This window comes from Saimiri boliviensis, chromosome 14, assembly GCF_048565385.1.
Source record: "Saimiri boliviensis isolate mSaiBol1 chromosome 14, mSaiBol1.pri, whole genome shotgun sequence".
Taxonomy (NCBI): Eukaryota; Metazoa; Chordata; class Mammalia; order Primates; family Cebidae; genus Saimiri; species Saimiri boliviensis.
The window spans coordinates 81,617,264-81,632,167 of record NC_133462.1 but is presented as its reverse complement, the minus strand read 5'-3'; the positions used below and the strand labels follow the sequence as shown (position 1 = coordinate 81,632,167).

At 49.6% G+C, this 14,904-nt stretch overlaps 2 protein-coding genes across 3 annotated transcripts in view; one reads left to right on the top strand and one right to left on the bottom strand.

The window, feature by feature from the left end:
• PCNX2 (pecanex 2) overlaps positions 1 to 7,554 on the top strand; it is a 291,889-nt gene extending 284,335 nt beyond the window's left edge. The window contains exons 33-34 of the mRNA XM_010351533.3: positions 4,555 to 5,003; positions 6,599 to 7,554. Of these exons, the coding sequence (XP_010349835.3) occupies positions 4,555 to 5,003; positions 6,599 to 6,772 (623 nt within the window). The 3' untranslated portion in view covers positions 6,773 to 7,554. The remainder of the gene's footprint in view (positions 1 to 4,554; positions 5,004 to 6,598) is intronic.
• A 4,542-nt stretch (positions 7,555 to 12,096) lies between these two features.
• NTPCR (nucleoside-triphosphatase, cancer-related) overlaps positions 12,097 to 14,904 on the bottom strand; it is a 29,806-nt gene continuing 26,998 nt past the window's right edge. The window contains exon 4 of one of the 2 annotated variants that reach the window (XM_039464225.2): positions 12,097 to 12,722. In XM_039464225.2, the coding sequence (XP_039320159.2) occupies positions 12,457 to 12,722 (266 nt within the window). In that variant the 3' untranslated portion in view covers positions 12,097 to 12,456. The remainder of the gene's footprint in view (positions 12,723 to 14,904) is intronic. The other variant, XM_003940786.3, reaches the window with a different exon arrangement.

The following is a 14,904-nucleotide window of genomic DNA, read 5'->3' as shown; positions in this document are numbered from 1 at the left end:
CTGGTAATGCTTGGTGATACGGCTCTGAAAAGGGGGGCCCTAAAGATAGCTGACAGCCTGAAGGGAGGACCGCACTCACGGTCCCCTTCAGGGAGCTTCCCCACCCTTAGAGCAGCCAGGCTGTCTTCAGATGCAGATGAGATCCTCAAGCGGTCCCTATGAGGAACACAAGCACTGCTGGGCAGTCGCCTGTCCAGACCATTTGGACTGGAGTCGCTGAGGGGCCCAGTGAGCTACGGGAAGGTGCCGGGCATGAGGCCCAGTGGGGCGGATGTCAGGGGACAGCCCTGCTGCCCGCCCTCCCACCCTGCGGCCCTGCCGGAGCTGCCCAGGTATCTCTACACTCAGCCTCTGCCATGGCAGCTGCCTTCAGTGAGGGCTCCTGGGCAACTCCTGTAAAGCTCATGAGGAACCCCAAGGCCTATAACACAAGCAAAATGGCCACTCTGGGGAGCACACTGGGAACAGGGCTGGAGTCCAAACTCGAATTCGAAAGGAGGGAAGGTATGTGCATGTTTGCTTCACACTAGCATCTGGGGCCCCAGGAAAGCCTCAGGCAGCAGGGAATTCTGGAGACACCCTGAGCATAGCAGGATCTCCTGGAAGAAACCTAGAGAGGCCCAAAATAGGCGTGGGAAAGGGATAACTTGCCTACCCCACACTCTCCTTCTTGTCCCCTGGAAAAGGTAAATGTCACCTTTGTTCTACTCCCACTGTGTTGGAAGCTGCTGTGGGGCACTTGCCAGCTTCCACTGTGGTTCACGACACTTGCTGCCTCCTCATGGGTGGTGGAAGGTCAGGAGCCACTGTCCTATCTCTGTGTCCCTTGGTGGTTAGCAACTCGCCCCACACCTACACTCCTGGGCCTCAGGTTGGAACCCTTGGCCTTGGAAAAGGAAGGTATGGGTAGGTGTGAACTCCCTGAGGGCTCCCACACCATGGCACCCTTGGCATTTGATGAACAGCAGATGCTAGAAGATGCCCGTGGCATAAATGAGAGAGGAGCTGCACTCACGGGCTTGCCCCCTGCACCCGACCACGCCCCTGATTCTGACCTCCTTCATGGATGCAGATGGTGTGGGCATGTGGGTCTCCAGCCCTGACTGGGACTGGGAGCACAAAGCTTTCATTCACCTTAAGACACGGCACCTGAGATCCAGTGTGCAGGAGGCCCCTGGGGTTCCCTGGAGAGCAAGCCCAAGAAGAAGGCTACCACTGTGGGAGGGGCACCTCTGCCAGGGACACTTTAGGGAAACCACCTACCTGTCATTCGCAGCAGGCCATCGTTCCCTTTGGGGATGTGAGGATAACTGGATTTGATTTCAGTCTCTGGCCTCCTTCTCACCCTCCTCCCAGTTAAGTCAAACAACCATGCCCATCCGAGTTGAGATGCACAGCTCCCAGAAGGGAAGCCAGAGACCTGGTTGGCCAATGCAGGGGCATTAGAGGCCATTCTCTGGCTACAGAGAGGACACTCCTGATGCCGGGTCTTCGTATTTGACCTGGAACAATGGAAAAATCAGCTTCCAATTTTCCTAACCTTTAGTTTGCCCTCCAGTCTACGCTGAGGCCCCTTGGGCCCATTGACAGGTGCTTGCCTATGGGTCTCAGCCTCTAGTCAAGGTATTGATAAATTTTTTGAAATGCTTCTAATTGCCAAGTTTAAGAAACACCGTACTCCACCCTGAACTTTCTGGGACTCACTGGCTTTCTAATCAGGCTTTTGGCATCAGGTCAGTTTTTCAGGTTTTTCCCGTGTATCCTTTTTTTACATGTTAGTGTGCTGGGTGCTGAGCTCATAGAAGTGATACAGGGGTTTTTTGCTGCAGAAAGGGCACAGCAGGGAGATCACCATGCATCAGACAGTGACAACACAGTGTGCTGAGTGCCATTCGAGAGGTGGTCGGGGGCCTCTCAGAGTGGAGGACCCGCCTCTCTGGAAAGGGCACAACAGAGACCCTTAGCCAAGTAGCAAAGGGTGAGCAGTTTTGAAGGGTGAATTTGAACCAAATTCTAACAAGGGTCTTGTTTCACTCACCATGCCATCAAGACCCAACTCCCATAACTGGGGACCAACTGCCCCACCCTTCCTTGGTCCCTGCCTCAGTTCTGGCTGGGTATCCCAATCCTGAGCCCTTGCTAGATGCTTGGAGGACTGGGGTCCCTCCTGCCTGAGACCCCGCAAGCAGAACTCCTCTCCCCAGGCTGGCCACGCTGTGTATCTGCTGCTGTTGGTGCGCACAGCACTTTGCACCCAGCTGACAGGTGCCACTATGCCAGCCTCATCTAGGGCCTGACAACCTGCAGTGATTTTGCTGAGGTAAAAAGTATATGTCATTGCTGGAAGGGGAGCTGGCCTAGCAGTGGAGGCTGGTGACCTACTTACTGATGAGCAGTTAGGAATTCATAACTAATCCGAATCCTGGATTGGAGAGGCGGGCTGTCTTCTCATATTCCTAAGGAGCTGCACCACCACCTTTCAGAGAATATCAAAGACAAAGGTATTAAGTGCCACAATAATAAACCAAGAAAGGTGATTTATATATAAGCTATTTCCATTCAGGTTCTAGGGAGGTTTTCCCCAGAAACATTCATAACTTGGTAATACAGTAATTTGCAAAATAAGTTAAATTGTAAAATAATGATCCTGTGTAGCACAATGCATTTAGCATGGTTTGCTTACTTAGTGCTGTTCCATTTGCAAAATTAATTTAAAAAAAAAAAAAGCAATGAGAAAATCAGAAGCAATGAAGTTGTGTGGCAGGGGAGGGAGTCTTTGTCTTGCACAGACTATAGCAGGCCATTTCCCTTTGACACACAGTGAGTTATTTGTCCCTTTGTTCCTGGAATTCTCTGGGAAGTTCCCCACCAAGTATGGGTGGTCTTCTATTGAGCATCACAATCACTGACTTGTGGATGAACGTGGACTATTTTTGGACAGTGATCTGCTTTTACGATATAAATCACAAACAGACGTCCGGCCTTGCCAGACGCTGAATAAACTAACAAATCACCATCCCTGTTTTTCATTCTGATTCGTCAGGGTCCCTTTCCTCCTTTTTTCTCTGTAAGAGCAACATATTCAACTACCCAGGGGGGACCTTTCAGGCAGGCCCAGATGCACCCCTCCTGCGGCAGAGGTGGATGGGCCCTGTGCCAGGGGCTGAGCACACTCCTCCCAGGGAGGGCAGCCCCATCCTGTGGAACCCCGCAGCACTGTGGAGTGAGCACTCCATACTCTCAGCACACAGCAGGAGAAAGTGAGATGGGAGCACCAGTGCCCTCTGCAAATGGACACTCAACCATCACAGCATCCAAACTGGCATTGTGGTCTACATGAGGCAGAAAGGCCCCTTCAGCCTAGGCTGCGGTGGGGTGGTGTGAGGCTGGAAGAACCCTGGAATTCCCATTGTCACGTTTATCGCTAATGAATTGCCTCTCACATGATGTGTCGTTTCTGGGTTCTCCTGTAGGCAGCCATACCTGCTTCAGAATCACCAGATGCACAATGAATAACTCGGGCATTTGGGTGAGGTGGAACACGAGGCAATGCATTGGGCATCCTTTCTGATACTTATGCCTCAGCCCCCTCTATTTGACTTGATTTAAGGCCTAATTGTAGCAGCTACAGGAGACTGCTTAGACTGCAGTGCTAACCAGCACGCCACACAGGTGGATCAGGCACAGAAGACCCCGCGAAGCTGGCCTGCTTCCAGAAGCATGGACAGAACCACATCTTTGGGGGTAGTCCAGTCTCTTTTGTCAAAAATGGCCTTATCTAGACAACTTTCAGCTCGTCATTTCCAGACTCTGCTGCAGAGAGGGGCAATACCAGTGACACCAGCCATCCAGCGGCGCCAACATTGTGATGGGCCCCTTGCCCATGGCTGCCAGCCAGGCTGGGGTAGCAGGGCCCCTGAGGGGTGAGGCGGCAGGTGAAGGGGCTAAGCGAGAAAAGCATGGGAACTGAGGCCCAGGCCTGGCCGGTAGCGTGCAGGCCTGTAAGGAAAGGCTGTCCTGGAAAATAGAGCCCATGGCATGAGCTTCAGCTCTCCTCACCTTTCTTCTTTCTTCATGGCAAATAAAAATCACAGAACCCTGCATGTTTTCCTTTATCGCTGCTGATCAGATGAGCATAGGAACCATGGCCCTGAGCCAGGATCACATTTGGGTTTACTGTATGAGGCCATGGTCCACTGCTAGCGTCGTCCTGGTTTGCCTGGACCAAGTGGCTTCTAGAGACGAGGGACTTTTTGGTGCTAGAACCAGGAATGTCTTGGCAAACTGGGCAGATCTGTCACCCTGGCTGCAGCTTCTCACACTGTGTCCCCAACCCCAGCCCCCACCCTTGGGTACCCTTCAGTTCTCAGGACCTGGACTTGGCAGGAGGGAGCAGGTGAGGCAATGGTCAGGCTCCCAGCTCGTCCGAGCCTTGAAGGTGGTGCCCTGAGGAAGGTTCCCTGGGCCCAGGCAGAGCAGGCCACCTGCTTCACCACACAGGCATCAATGTTCATGACCCCCCGTTACAACTCTATGTTCTGCTTTCTTTTAAAGGCAGGAGGAAAGGCAGGAGCCAGTCCGTGCAGGCACACTCGACGCTAAGCCAAAGGCCGCCCATGCTGAGCTCCTCTGGCCCTATCTTAGAGAGCCGCCAGCCATTCCTCCAGACGTCCACCTCTGTGCACGAGCTGGCTCAGAGGCTCTCGGGCAGCCGGCTCTCCCTGCACACCTCGGCCACGTCCCTGCACTCTCAGCCCCCACCCGTCACCACCACGGGTCACCTGAGTGTCCGCGAGCGGGCCGAGGCCCTCATCAGATCCAGCCTGGGCTCCTCCACCAGCTCCACCCTTAGCTTCCTCTTCGGCAAGAGGAGCTTTTCCAGCGCACTCGTCATTTCTGGACTCTCTGCTGCGGAGGGGGGCAATACCAGTGACACCCAGTCATCCAGCAGTGTCAATATCGTGATGGGCCCCTCAGCCAGGGCTGCCAGCCAGGCCACTCGGGTAAGGGGCTGGGCAGGGTTCCCCAGGATGAGCTGGAGTGGTGGCATGGGCTTCTGGCCTGAGTGTGGTCCCCACCCTTCTGCCTGCAGAACCCCATTCCCTCCTCTATGGGGCTCCCAGAATGACAAAGGACAGTGATTAGACACAAAGTGGCTCAGCTGCTCTAGGAAGCAGACAAGATACAGAGCACACGTCCTGTAAATGATAATACCCAGGCAGGCACTGAAAGGAGTCGCCAGATGCAGAGGTTCAGCAGAACTGTGGCCACCAGCCCTGTACCTGGGAGTGAGGGAGAACGCTCTCCATTCATCCACACGGTGGGACTCTTTTTACATGATTTCTGGCTTGAGGGAGAGGAAAGGTAGCTGTCAATGTTGGAGTTAGATCATCATCACTTCTCAGCCAAGATTTAACTTTAAAGCTGCTGAGACAGCCCACTGCTTCCAGGTATTTCAATACTAGACAAGGAGAGTTTTAAGGACGTCACCCAAATAAGCTGTTACTTGTCCAGAATCCCAAGGCAGCTGACATGAAATGAATTCTTAAGCTTCATCAGTGAGAAAAAGGTAAATACCCGGCAGTTCTCCTATGTAACCCAGTAGACAGGGAAAATCGATGGTGTCAAGGCAAGACTGGGTCAGATTTGGAGATTTCCCCCACTCCTTTTGAGTGTTCAGGTTTTCCTGCCCGTGGCTCATGCTTTCCATCAAACACCAGAGTTGCAGCAGCTTGGCCTCTGGTTCTGGGTGTGGTTATTTGCAGGTGGAGAGAAGGGACTGCCCCTGAACCTTCCTCATTACGCCCTCCCTCTCCTTCATGGGAAAAGCTCTCCATACAAGTGCCTTCCTGCCAGGGGAAGCCAAGGCTGGGCTGGCCGCCCTATGAAAAGCTGTAGGATTGCAGCCGTGGGTGCCATCTTTCATGGAGGGGGAGATTGACGGGCTTTCCTGGAACCCCCAGGCCATTCTGGCCAAGAGGAAAGAGCTGGTTACTGCAGGAATTTGACCTACATTTAGATAACTAAAAGAATAAATCTCCCCTCCCTTTTCTTTATTTCTTCAATATAAGCACATAAAATATCACCCTTCTCCCTGCCCCAATCTGTGTTAAAGTCACAGTCTATGGGTGCAGTTCTGGGATTCTGTCAAATTCTCCTTCCTGCTCTCCAAAATGGGCAGTTGAGTCATTGGGACCACATGCCTTCAGAAGAGAACAGCCTCTGTGTCCTACTGGGGTCAAGCCCGCTGGAACTCAGCATTAATGACAGGGGCTAAGTGTGCATGAAGTCACACTGATCACAATTGGAAATCCAGGTGCACTAATGCCCTTTCCCCCCGGGCCACTCTTTCCAGCATAGTCATCCAGAAAGGCCGGCATGCAGAGGCCCTGTGTCCCAGATGCGGCATCGGCTGCTGTCCTGTCCTCAGAGGCCACCGTGCTGGCCCCCTGTCATTTGACCTGACGTTAGAACTTGACCTCAAGGTTGGGCAGCACCAGCCTTTAGTTCCCACAGCACGGGGTGGGGGGTGCCAATTAAAAGTGGGTGGTGAACATCTGCTGAGCGGTTCGCTACTTTTCTTTCTTCTCTTTGGAAGCACCTCTCCGAGCCCTGTGAGCCCACCGACACCACCGAGCAGGGGCAGGTTCGTGACCATCGTCTGGCTGAGGCTGTGGCAGAGACTCTCAGGGTGGTCTGCAGGAGAGCAAGCCAGGAGGACATGGGCCTGGACGACACAGCCTCGCAGCAAAGTGCATCAGACGAGCAGTGACAGGCGTGCAGCTGGTGGGGGGTGGGGGGAGGTCAGCGCCCCCACAGCTCCCACCTGTGCTGCTCTCCCCAAATCACAACCACCCAACATGGCGTTCCAAAACACAGAACTTACCTCAGACTTTTGAAAAAAAACAAAAACACAACTCACATGATGGGGAAACAGCGAAGAGGCCACACGGCAGCTCCTCCCCAGGGCATGGCACCGCCCAGAACACGCCGTGGACGGCACCACACACGCTCCGGAATCTGCAATCTCAAACAAAAGCCATTTACTATCTTAAAGCAACTAGAGTAAACAGAGCCAGGAAATGAATGCCCTGAAGAAAATAAGACAACTGCATGCTACATCACTGGCACTTTAATACATTACTGTTACCACGAAAAAGAACAGCAGCACCTGACGCCATCAGCTGGGCAGATGCATTAGGCTTAAATCTAAGTGTCAAGAAAACCCTATTTCTTTATAATATTTATGCAGCTGTTAAGCATAATACGGTGGCAGTTTCACAAGAACCGTGATCATGCATGCAGTCATGTCTCAAGTATTCTGTGAAAAGCCAGGATACGTTCGGATGTGAGTTTAGAAATCAAGTCCATGTGGTGCATGGAAAGCCACCTGAGTCACACGATGCTCCTCACTGTAGTCTAAGCAATTCGTGGGCCGCCAGCGCCCTGTGGGCTTCACAGGGACAAGCGCTTGTTCTCCAAGCCCCGCAACCCTGACTGTCACAGAACACTCGCACACACCTTTGTTTTTGAAATTAAAATGTTTATAGTTATTGTTGTGTCCAGTGTTTTGAGTTCTGTTGAAACTTCTCATTTCTAAAAGTGTATCTTTTATGCTGAGAATGACATTTGGGTAAATTCTGAGACAACTTTTCTCATCTTCAAAACCCGCAGGAACCTGTATCCTTGCTAGGGTAGAGGTCCCGAAATGGAGTCCATAGAGTATCACTGGCTTGGTGAACCATCCCTTTTGAAAAGATCATAGTTAGAAATACTCAATTTCTTTTTTTTTTTGAGACAGTCTCCTCACATCGTGCAGGCTGGAGTGCAGTGGCGCTATCTCAGCTTACTGCAACCTTTGCCTCCCAGGCTCAGGCGATTCTTCTGCCTCAGCCTCCCGAGCAGCTGGGATTACATGTACTGCCACACCCAGCTAATTTTTGTATTTTTAGTAGAGACTAGGTTTCACCATATTGCCCAGGCTGGTCTCGAACTCCTGACCTCGTGATCCGCCCACCTCAGCCTCCCAAAGTGCTGGGATTACAGGTGTGAGCCACTGCGCCTGGCCAGAAATACTCAATTTTAAATAGTCACACAAATTTCTTCAAAGTCTTTAGGATTTGGAAATTTGAGGAGAAGCTTGGGGGAAGGTATAGAGAATCCCTTACTTCTTGGAAGTAAATGGTAATGCTTTTGTAATTTTTTTTTTTTGTAAAATAAGAATCAGCAATTAATAACAGTAAGTGGGCTCTATAATCTGAGACAGAATGCTATTATTTTCAGATCAGCACTCCCTAGAGGTGCAAATTTTAATTTAAACGTAGTTGTATGTCTAATAGCAAGCTGATAGGGCCTTGCTGCAGTTCTCTAAGGTAGCCAAATTAAACTTGGCTGGCAGCTCCTATAAGCCTCTGGGGCAACTGTACAGCCAGGCCCCAGGGGCTAAACGGCAGGCCTGGAGCTGTGAATGTGGCCTCCCCATGCGGGTGACTGCTTGAGTTAGGAAAACCACAGTGCCTGGCAGCCATCAGCCAGGAGCATGACTGGTCACTCCTTAGGCACTGAGGTAGGAAACACAGAAAGCATTCCACAAAAAGGGGAGTCTCCCCAAAGAGCTAGAAACCCAGGCTGCACGGACATGGCTGTGCAGATGAGAGAGCAAGAGCACCCTGGGCGCGCCTCCATCCTGTTTCTCTGGGGAGGTTCCTGAGGTGCTGCTTCAGCTGTTACTCTGTTCGTTGCTTATCCCAGTTCACGGGTTCTCAGTGGCAACTTTTGTGGGAAGGAGGGAGTATGAAAGTGACACAGTGTATCTACAACATTAAGGCCACATTAATCAGACGGGAGTGCAGTGCCATTCCGCACTGTCTGAGTGAGCGTCTCGAGTGTGCAAACTGGGGCACAGGTGCGCACACTCACATCCGCAGATGAACGCGCGCACAGAGGGAAGGTGGCTGCATCGAAGCCATCCTAGGATTCTTGGGGGCTGTTTGACCAGCATCAATAATGCAGCCATACCTCTTTTTCTTTTTTACTGTGGTACATAACTTTTATATTTACAACTCATCAACTTGTTAATCTGGCCCTTCACCTAGTCAGCTGTGTATCAAAAAGGATTTCCTTCAAAATGTTATGTTCTAAGCCCCATGTAGAGGAGGCATCCCTAATTTGACATTTCTTGCTAGAGTTGTTCACATGTTATGCCAGTATATAGCTAAAGAGTTATTTGGACACAAAACAAAATGGTTTCTCCTCCAAAGATAACATAAAAACCATAGTGTTTGGTTTTATATGACTTGTCTGGCTGATTTGACATTATTGAATCTAAATTCTGCACTGTGTTGAAATTATCTGGCAAGTAGTTTGTTAAAATCCTGCGATGCTTCAACTTCTTTTTGCCCACAAAATGTGCAATGCAATGCCTGTTTACTTAGCTTGCCAACTCCAGCCTCATCCACTGTGCTGTTTTGTCCCCAGTCACTATGCTACACAAGCATCCACCATCATTACACACACAGGAGCGATACACAGATACAACAACCTTCTATGAATACCAAAATTGGCAGCAAAAGAAGAGAAGTAAGTCTGTTTCACATTTTCCAGGCAACCAGTATTCCCACCCACTTGATAATTGGAGGGATCGCTCCCTGTCGGGGATAATAATCACAGATGATACTCTATCCATTTAAAAGGCTCGTTCATCTCCCCGCCTGTGCTTACCTTCACTCAGAGGTAAGAAGAAACAACTTTTAAAGGATTGTGTGTTAAGCGGCTGGTGGTATGATCTGCTAAGGGGGGAAAGGAAAGAACCATTTAGTAAATCATTCTTCAAATCAGTCCTGATTCATCCCATCCGACCTTGTTATTCTAGCTGAGATTCTTCATACAAGCGATACACATTAATTCTGTGCTTTTCAAAGTGAATTCCTCCTTGAGACTCACATCCAACCGTCTGTCAAGATATTTTGCTTTGTTTGAATAGGAGGCATTTCAAACTCAGGTATAAGAGAATCCCTGGCTTCAATCTGCCCTGCCGCTGCCCCGCCACCCCCCACCATCTGACCAGAGCTCCTCACCTCAGCCGTGGCACCCACAGGGAGGCAGGACTCACCTCTGCTCCTCTCATCCTGGCTGCTTAGAAGGGACGGTCACATGGAGTTCTGCCACAGCACCTCTTCTTCCTTTAGATCTCAGCATGATACTGTTCTACAGGCTGTGCGCATTGCCCCTGAGTTCTAGTTATTTGTGAATTCATCTTATCCATCATTAAATTTCACTGTTTTACAATACAGGGATTACATCTGACATCTCCATATGTGCTCCATGATCATTCTGTTTGACTAATACAATAATCATTTCAGAACCTCGCCACAAGAGACACTAAACGTTCTTTGGATTCACGGCAGTTTATCATGACTAAATGTCAACTCTGAGGTCTGGAGGCATATAATGCACTAAAAATGCTAAAGCTCAAGAAGAACGCAGCAGGGAGTGATGAAAGAGTGAACTCTGGAGCCATGTAGATGTGGGCTCAAATCCCCTTTTTCACCACTATCACCATGCTCTTGAACGAACACTCCAACCTTGTCTCTTTACCATTAAAGAGAAAGTGTGTAGAAGCTCCCACAGCCCCAAGTGCTAGGGGCTGAATCTGTTCCACACAAGCGGATACTTTCAAGTAGGCAGTGACACCCCCACCCCACATAAGCACTTTTTGTGCTTCAGCAATAAGCCCTTCCAACTAGCTCTTTAACTTTGAAATACCTTCACCAGCTAAGACAAAATCAAAGTCTACAAAATAGACACGACTGAAATACTGAGCTCCTAGAAACAAACACAAGAAGGAACATGGCCCTTGGTATTTCAGATGCATGAGGGGTGCTTGTAAATGCAGAACGCCCTCCTGGAGGTGCCAGGAAAGGCTCCATCTCAATGGGTTCTCACCCCAGCTGGGACAGAACAGCTCCACCAGGCCTGGGTGTACACTGATGACATTTCTCAGCCTGTCTCCCTTTCTTAGTTCTCCTGAGGGCTGCGCTACTTTCACAGATTCATGGCCAGGATCAGGTTCCCAGGCCTTTGTGGGAAGCCTCTACTCATCTCAGAGGCTGTGCCCCTCCTGGCCCATTGAGGCATGTAGCCCACACCAGTGTTCAGTAACCCTCTTGTCCCGGTGATGGTGGCTGGAAGTCACAGCCAGGCGGCCAGACATCCTGAGCTTGGAACTCAGTCTCCCTGAACAGCCCAGCCAGGCAGAGACAGAGGAAGGAGAGCCCCACTTCCTCCTCCTGGGCAAGAAGCCCTTTTTGAGGGATTAGTTCATGATCTGTTAGGCCCTCCTGTTGTGGTCCCTCCAAGGCTAGGCAAGTCCAAGTCAAGCTTCACAAAGCTACCTTGGAAGAAAAGCCCTGAGGAGAGAGACACCGAAGTAGGAGCCAGTCCTGGGCTGTGCACCATTTTGTGTTGGAGTGAGCACTTCCCGCCTCATTCACTGTGTCCCAGTGCCTGGCCCAGGGCGCCTCACCCCTGCGTGCCCGACTTACCCAGGGTTAGAGAGAAGGCACACTGCCACTTACGCCAGTGGGTCTGTAGTCAATGCTAACTGTTAAAAGAAATTCTGGAAATTCACAGATCTTCACCAAAATGACCTAAAAAAACTGAACTGTTTATCACTCCAGTACTATCCACCACTTGGGGAGGAAGTTTTTATCCTCTATGAATTCTGGGGTTTCAGCGGTCTTTAACCTTATTTTTACCGTACCCCTGCTATGGGCTGAACCCTTCATTTCTACACCATTATTCTTGATAAGCCCAGCCCCTGGCACTGGGTACACTCCACAGCTGTGTGGAGTGGCTGAAGGTTTCCTTCCATGGTGTGGCATCACTCTCCTGAGATGACCGCCACTCCCTGCTTTTCTAGAATGGCAACTAGGCATAGAAAGATGCAAAATTGCTCCCATGTTAACTTAGGCAAAGTGGTGCTCTTATGCAAACCCGTAAGCCTGAGCTCTTGTCATTTGGCCGGCTGAATATCAGGCTATCAACACCTCTAAAGGATGTGTGTTCCTCCCACACAATGCCTCCTGTCTGTAACCATCAGGTTTATTTTTACATTTATTAAGCAATAAGCAAACAAACAAAGTTAGGGGAGATGACATAAAATGATTTTCTTTTGGAATATTTTTTTTTTTAATCGAGTAACTGTTATCACTTTAAGTTGCATGAGACTGAAGCTGCACCTGGAGAGGAATTTAATTTTCATGACATGCAAAACTGATTAGGCAGTGAACGCCTTCCTCCCCCTTCCCCTGAACACACTTACAAACTTCGATGGGGGCAAATTCCATCCAATACTCTGAAAACTATTTCTCATCTCCTAATTTACCCAAATCATGTGCATGACTGCAAGAGGAAATAAACAGAAATCTTTAAGCATAAATAAGCCACAATGGATTGTTAATCTTGTACAGACAATCCAGCATTAAGGCTAATTTGATCTTTTAAACATTTTATGGAAAACAGCTGCTGAGTTTTCGCTAGAAAAGCCCACAAGGTTCCGTAATTCCAAAGGCATACAGCCTCGACAGGCAGGGCTTCATCGGGCTCCTCGTGAACTGGGCACTCCTTCACAGGCAGAAAAGCAGAATGTGACTTCACTTCCTGCTGCTCTGCACACACGTCACAATATCTGGCAGAAGGTGGTTTCTGTTTTCCTTGGTGACCTGGGGAAAGAAGTGAGAGACAGCCTTCAGAGCTCCTTTCCTCTTCTTCAATCTTGTACTGGGTAACTCTCTAAAAGAAAAGCCTGGAAGGCTGGGAGAGGGTGAGGCATGTTTTGTGCCCCAGCGAGGAGGCCTGACTCTTCAGAAGCACTCAGAAACAGGACAGGTGTCACTGAGCCCCAACATCAGCTTCGACAAAGTGACAGCTCAAAAAGTGAAAGTGGGTTTGGATCCCAGACCAATTTCAGCCAACCATGGGGAGAGCTGTGAACTGAGCCCTGCGAGGCACACCAGGACAGACGATGGGAATGCAAGAGCGGGCAGGACCCCTGCGCATGACCTGACCTGATCAGAAGAAACTGAACTGTCAGAGTGAAGTAAGGAGGAGCGCCTGTGAGCCAGCTGGGCTCAGAAGAGCAGCCAGCACAGCCGCAGTGAAGCACCCAGAATTCTAGGATGCTCGGTCATCTACTCACCTCTCCACAAACTTCAAGTGCTCATTTGAAAGATGGGGAAGTGAGAGAAGTGAAGGTGCCTCCGTATAGACTGTTACTCAGGCCTCCTGACCACAGTGTGTGTTCTCTATCACTCACACCATTACAAAAACAAAAAAGCAACAGAGTTCACCCAAGCTTTGCCCGATGACCTGCTGTTTATTTTTCTTTCACTACCACACCATCCCGAGTGCCCCAGGGTGAAGGCAGGGCCATCTCTGCTCCTATCACGGTGCCTTCCTGCTTGGCCCATATAATACCCATCCACTCAACACAAGCTGATGGGGTGGAAGGGCAAGCAGGAGTCAGGCCCAGAGATGCGAATAGAGAAGTGCCACAGGTAAGGATCCTGATTCGTGGAGCTCTCAGGCAGGACAGGACAGGCATGAACGAGGGCAATGAAGGAACGAGGGCAGGAACAGGGGCATACGTGGGGGTCAGGGGCAGGAAAAGTTTCCAGGGGTCCTTATGGCTGGATGTAATTTCAACAGGTGAACCATGGAGGAGCTGAGCCAAGATTCCTGGTAAGAGAGGGGAGTGCATCTGGAAGCCTTCTGTGGGGTTCAGGGTGTTGTATCTGAAGAGGGGGCTTGGCACACAGTAGGTGTCAATACATATCCGAGGAGGAGATGCAGAGCGAGCGGACCTCATCCCTTCTGGTTCCTGGCACCTGCTCATCCTTCTTGGAAGAGTGCTCTGATTGTCTCTGGGAGACTACACAATCAAGGAAACTTGCCCCCAGCCAATGAGTGGGCAAGTCAGACCCTGGTGACTTCTCTGAGATCTGCACCCCAAGAGGAGTGAGTTCATGCAGCAAGTGCCTGAAGCTGACACCCATTTCTACTAGTCCTGGCTGTGTCAATCCAGGGACAGCTCTGGATCCAATTGAAACGAGGACAGTCAGCTTTTCCTTTGGCTTCAAGGGATACCTCCAAAGGCTCCAAGGCTTTTTGTTGCTGTTTTCACTTAAATTAGCCAAAGTCTATTCCTGTTGTTTGCAATCAAGGAATCCACCTGAGGTAGAAAGGGGACAGCACAGGTGGGCACCTCGGGGCTCTTTTCTTCCACTCTGAGTTCAGCAGGGATCACAGTAGCTTCTGCCTCCAGCCAGACTCTGTGAGAGTAGACTGTGATCCACAGCTGGAGAATTTTCTCTGGTCTTTTATTATACAGTATGGTGACCATAGAATAAATAACCTGGTGCTGTATATTTAAAGATAGCTAGAGGAGAAGATTTTGAATGTCATCACCATAAAATATGATTATTTAAAGTGACGGATATGGAAATTACCCTGATGGAATCATTATACAATGTATATATGCATTGAAACATCACACTGTACCCCATAAATATGTACAATTATTAAATCAATTACAAATTAAAAATTAATTTAAAAATTAACGAGCAGAATGCAAACACTCCAATATTAATATTTTGATACTCCCTTTGATTTCCCTAAGATTATTTCTGAAAATTATGCAGTAAGATGTTGATGTGAAACCCTCTACAGTATTCAGTTATGATATTCCCTGTATGAGGAAGACACACTCCTAAATGCAAGAACAAACATCATAGCACCTGCCAACCTCAGTAGTCTTTGCCTTACTTGAAATTCTAGTCTGCTTTTTACTCAACCAGAATTTTGGCTGCAGAAAGTCTTTCGTGAGAGGCTAATTAGAAGAGGGAA